The 6,000-nt window shown below is 42.0% G+C and overlaps 1 protein-coding gene across 1 annotated transcript in view; it reads left to right on the forward strand.

The window, feature by feature from the left end:
* The window catches only part of EIPR1 (EARP complex and GARP complex interacting protein 1), a 79,677-nt gene extending 73,880 nt beyond the window's left edge, over window positions 1-5,797 (forward strand). The window contains exon 9 of the mRNA XM_056856365.1: window positions 5,565-5,797. Coding sequence (XP_056712343.1) covers window positions 5,565-5,739 — 175 coding nt within the window. The 3' untranslated portion in view covers window positions 5,740-5,797. The remainder of the gene's footprint in view (window positions 1-5,564) is intronic.
* Window positions 5,798-6,000: the final 203 nt, after the last annotated feature.

The following is a 6,000-nucleotide window of genomic DNA, read 5'->3' on the forward strand; positions in this document are numbered from 1 at the left end:
CTTAGAAAGAGTTGGAACTTGTTCAGTTTTCTTAGTTTAAATGATTGCAATTGAACCAAATTATTGGCTCATATTTTCATGTTTCCTGCTGAACGATAAACTGAAGATTTTCTGTCTGTCTTTAAAAATACTGTGCCCTATAGAGACAGGGCATCTTCAGGATGTTTGGGTGCTCTGTTTGAACTTCAGGCTGCCATCTTGAACACCCCTGCTGTTGCTACTTGACCAGAACAGTTTCATTTCAGCCAGATGTTTAATGTTGAACATTTTGATGGCTTGGCAGTTTCTGTTGGCTTTAAAAACCACATTTTGATATTGTCGAACTTGGTGATGGCCACATGGAGTCTCAAGTGCTATGAAACTGTAACGTTTGCTAGCATGAGCAATAATTAGAAACTGTATCACCAGACTGCAATGCTATTCACCTTCAAACTAGGCAATGGAATGAAACTTTAGTGCATCAGAAGCTTTTGGCCAAGTTATTTGATAGTGGTCCCATGCTGTTCACATGGGAGACAAGGGAAATAGGAACCAGCTGTCTTATCTGTCACAGGTCTTAATCCATATGGGACTGTTAATGTGATTTCCCCAGCCCTCTGTAGACTATAGTTGGCCAACTAGGCTGACAAACGCATAATAAAAAAATCAGGATCTTTCTTTCAGTCATTCTTGTCTGGAGTACTTTCCTGTATCAGAGTAAACAGTACTTGTTTAGAAAGTTAGTTACCTATCTGTTTATAGAGCAGGCTATGTTTAATAAAAACAAGACCATATCAAACAGAACATGAAGTTTGTAAATACAAAATTTGGGGTTACTGCTTGTCCCTTGCCATGTTATACTGGTTTAATTTTCCTTATTAGGATGGCTTAAGATATTATGGTTCTTTTCTCCTTCTTGAATGAAGCTGAAGCTGGCTCTCCTTCAGGTAGATCAAGACTGGATCTCAGAATGTGAATGTCAACATTGCACTTGTTGTAGCATCAGGACTCATTATGTGAGGGGGTACGATAAGAAGAAGAAGAGTTGGTTTTTATATGCCAACTTTCTCTTCCACTTAAGGGAGACTCAAACCGGCTTACAATCACCTTCCCTTCCCCTCCCCACAACAGACACCCTGTGAGGTAGGTGGGGCTGAGAGAGAGTGACTTGCCCAAGATCACCCAGCTGGCTTCATGGGTAGGAGTAGGGAAACAAATCCAGTTCAGCAGATTAGCATCCTCCGCTCATGTGGAGGAATGGGGAATCAAACCCAGTTCTCCAGATTAAAGTCCACCGCTCCAGACACTATAGAAAACACTATAAAGCCTGGAAGAAACTTTTTTTCATTGTATTAATGCAAGGATAAAATATGGCTGGCCTTCCTTAGACCTCTTGAAACAGTGGTTCAAAGCTCCTTGACATTTCATCTCTGCTGTTAGTGCGTGTTGCATACTGTCATCTTCATCCTTATAGAGAAGATTCTTAGGTTATTGTTCGGTTCAGCAACAGCAATGATCCAAAACTTGAGCTACATTTGATCAAGGTGGCATGGGGAAGAAACCTTGTGGGTCTTCCTGAAGTGCAATCTTGTGTGGCTGTGGCTTAAACAAAGACAAAGGGAAAAATAAAGAGCTTTTTCCGTTTTGCATTCTACCAGTTTACTTGAATCCCCACAGGGAGATTCAGCAAAAGACAAAACAATTTATGAAGGCTAAATATAACCCAGTAGAGCAGAATTGCACAACAGTAGTTTCTTTGCAAATGCCATGTGCCTTTCTTTAGCAATCTTTCCTCCTTATGACTTAAGTTTTAATTGTTGCACAAAACATTAGTATATTGAAGTATATAATACTGGGCATGAAGGAAATGATGTAAGCTAGCTGTTTGTTAATGCCTATTTATTGAACCCTTTGTTAACCCCCTGCCTCCTGGTTAACGGAAAGTCGGCCACGTCCCCTGACAGTGGTGTGCGCCACGCATTGCTCCCTTGTTCATTCAGAGAGATCCGAAACCCTTCAGGATAATGGAGTCTTGGATAAGTAGGTGAACATTGCAGGAGGCACATTGCTGTCTGGGGACATGACCAACTTTCATGTAAGCCAGGTGTGTCAGTTTAAGAGGAAGTCTGACAACATTGTACAGGAGGCTAAATATCTTTAGGCTCCAGAAAACAATAAAATGATCACAAGGCTTTACATTCACACTGCATCTGGTTTTGTTGCTAAGCTATTATGCTAAAAATGACAAGTAAATCATTCCTTATGTTGAACACAAGAGAACAATGAAGCATTAACGCTGTCATTTATTCAGTAGGAGCAATTTTAATTGTAACTTTCCATCAGCATTGTGCAATTGTGGCAGAACCAGACAGCCACCATACCTTATAAACCCCTCTAGCTGTGCGCACAGGGTACCATACTAGGAGTCTTGTCTTCATAGTGCTCCACAACACAGTTTAAAAAAAAAATTGCCGTTTCTGGTGGAAGGGCGCAGCAGGGGCAGGAGGTCCACTATAATTCTGTGTTAAGTTCTCCCTTTGTTTCTATTGCATTTCCCTGTAGCCTGCTAAATTACTGACTTGCATTTATGTATTTATTTGTTTGTTTGTTTGGCTTGTATTCTGCCCTTTCACAAGTTTCAGTCAGGCTCAGAGCGGCTTATAACATTCCAGCACAGTTTAAAACCCAACAATTTACAATTTAAAACTACAGTATCTCTTTAAAAATTTCCAGGGCACCCTAAGACCATGTCACAATAAACAATAGTGGGAACCCATTCAGAGGGAGAAGTAAGAGAAAAACAATAAATGCCCTCAGCAAGGGAAGGGATGGGGACTACATAAATATGATAGGTAAATAATAAAAACAAAGGTGAGGGAGACCAGCAAGATGGAAAGCATTGCTGTCCTCAACCGTAGGCCTGGCAGAACATCTCAGTCTTACAGGCCTTGTGGAATTGCTTCAGGTCCCGCAAGGCCCGGGTCTCATTTGACAGAGCGTTCCACCAAGCTGGGACCAGAGCCAAAAAGGCCCTTGCCCAGGAGGTTCTTGTAGAATCTTGACTGTATCTTGCATACTTCTATGCGTGACTGCTGTGATAATTCTTTTATTTCCCAGTTTGTAGTAAGGCATATCTGAAAAAGTAATAAAAGTATGGTGGTGGGGGAAATTGTAATACAATCCTTGATTAACACTGCCTTGTGAACAGGCCAGATGTATCATGGATATGCAGAAACACAGTGGCATTGGATAAGAATGTAGATGCCAGCCTTTCTAATATGAAAAGTCTGCTTCACCCTGCCTTTATTCTTCTTTCTCTGCTTTCTGCTATATCTCCTCATCTTCAAGGAAATACAGACTGGTTCATATGTTATTTCTTGAATATTCATATACTACTATGAGTTGTGACTGGCAAATTATGATTTTGTGTTGTGCCCTCCAAACTATAGTTTAATTCTGGTTTGGAGGGTAGAGAAGATTCATAGAGTACTTGTCATTAAAATGTTTAATATTTTGTGTGTGTGAAGTGCTGTCAAATCGCAGCCGACTTATGGCGACCCCGTGGAGTTTTCAAGGCGAGAGATGTTCAGAGGTGATTTGCCATTGCCTGCCTCTGCATGGGTTAAGAGAGTTATGAGAGAACTGTGACTGGCCCAAGGTCACCCAGCAGGCTTCATGTGGAGGAGTGGGGAATCAAACCTGGTTCTTGAGATGAGAGTCCACCGCTCTTAACCATTACACCACCCTGGCTCCAAAACACATCAGTGTGTGTGTAAAGTGCGGTCAAGTCGCATCCAACTTGTGGCAACCCAGTACGATTTTCAAAGCAAGAGACTAAAAGAGATGGTTTGCCAGTACCTTCCTCTACATAGTAGCCTTGGGCTTCCCTGGTGGTCTCCCTTCCAAGTACTAACCAGGGCTGACCCTGCTTAGCTTCTGAGATCTGACGAGGCTAGCCTGGGCCATCCAGGGCATTAATTAATAAATATTTTAGCTGTGCATAAAGAGATAGGGCAGGAGGTGGGGAGATGTGATTTCAAGGACTCCTCAGACTTATTCCCATAACAAACTGTGGGTTGCATTATGTATGAATCTTCCCATAGTCATGTTTATACACCCCATCACTTGGTGCTGTGTGCAAAAGATCCGTATCATAACCTGTCACTATACTTTTGCTAGGTGGTAGACTTCTACAAGATCTGCACAATTGGAAAATGCCAACATTTCTTAGCATTGCTGGCATTGAAGCAGTGTTGTTGGCTTGCCATTCTGCACTTTTTGATCCCCATTATGAAAATACTCTCTTAGATTGCCCATTACTTGCGGAGAGACCATACTACACCATTGGGGAAGCCAACTAGGCATACAGAGTGATCCCCACTGCCAGTTTTTCTTTTAGCAGTCCATGTCAGAGAGGTGCACTTTATGCAAACTGTCGAGTTTCTCCCTCCAGATAGCATGTCCATGCTGATTCATGCTCACTTCCAGAGCCTGCAGGTGAAATCCCTTGCATCCTTAATGCCTTCCTGCATTAGAGAGGAATTTGTGAGCATAACTACCTTGTTCTTAGCTGTTTGAGAGCCGAGCCATCATGGGATGCTGAGAAAGCATCATATTTTCTTCTCTAAAAGCTTTTGATTGTTATGAACGTCTTAAATAAACATGTTACCTTGCTCCACCAAGAACTGGTTATGTTTCTCGTGTTGTAGTTTGAAGAGATTCCTACAGTGCACTCCTGTACAGAGTTGATCCAATCTAAACCCACCGATATTAGACTGGCGTAGCTTTGTGTAGGATTGCATTGTTAGTTGCTTAATTTCTTGCTCTGTGTGTGGGGAGGGGGGTGGATATGGAAATAGAACACCAGTGCGTCTGCTTGCTACTGCTTTCTTCTGACAAGCCAGTGTAGTTAGTGGCCAGAACTGAGGAGACCTGAGATCATAACCCTATTCATAGGGTGACTTAGGGCTGCTGAGTCTCTCCCAGTCCTAATCTGCCTTGCAGAATCGTGAGGATAAACTAGAGAAAGCCACTCTGAGCTCCTTGGTGGGAGGTCAGGTTTAAAAAAAGGCAACAGATGATTTCCCTACTCCTTCACAAGGATCACTACAGTGAGAAGGCAATGTTCTGGGTAAAGTAATGAGCAGCTTTATATCTTGCTTCAATAAAAAGCAATTTCAATTGATTTCAGGATGAGGTTGTCTTACTCATCTTCTCAATACCGTCTGGGAACCCCCTTTTGCCTCTATACAGTGAAAGGCTAGCCCATTTGAAGTGATCCTGAAGCCAGCTAAGCCATAGCATGCCTCTCTGATGCCTTTTTAAAAAATTGCTTAGGATGATGATATCTGTAGTAACCCCTCCATGAGCCTCCAGATACAGGATAGAGAGGATCTAAGATACTTTTGCAAATCCCCCAAGCGTTATGAGTACAGAGTTATTCCTGCCAAGCACCTTCCTTTTGGATTCCCTCACACTCAACCGGCAAATGTTGCTTATTAAGGAGGAACTTGACATTTTTCAGAGCCTTATAAATCAGAGCCGCTTCAATGATTTTCTTTCCCCCCCTCTCTTTTAAATTCTAGGATTAAAGAGCCACTTCAGGACAGCATAATAGCTACCTACGAAGAACATGAAGACAGCGTCTACGCTGTGGAATGGTCCTCAGCCGACCCATGGCTATTTGCCTCGTTAAGTTATGATGGAAGGCTTGTTATTAACAGAGTTCCCAGAGCTCTTAAATACCACATACTGTTATAAATCTGCTCTCATTCCTTCAGGTTCGTTATTTTGATATTGGCTGATAACTGGAAATTTCTCAATTAAGTGTCACGAATGGAATAGCCACCTTTCTCTTTCTGGTGTAAATATTTTAAAATAAAAAAAAACCCACAATGAAAATAAAATGTGTATTTTTTTTCTGTTGAGCAGTGGGCATATGTGTCGCTGAAGTGGTGCGGATCGGTTTTAAAGCCGCAGCAGTCACAACCTACCTGTGTGTGTATGTGATATGTCGTATTA

This window comes from Euleptes europaea, chromosome 10 (assembly GCF_029931775.1).
Source record: "Euleptes europaea isolate rEulEur1 chromosome 10, rEulEur1.hap1, whole genome shotgun sequence".
Taxonomy (NCBI): Eukaryota; Metazoa; Chordata; class Lepidosauria; order Squamata; family Sphaerodactylidae; genus Euleptes; species Euleptes europaea.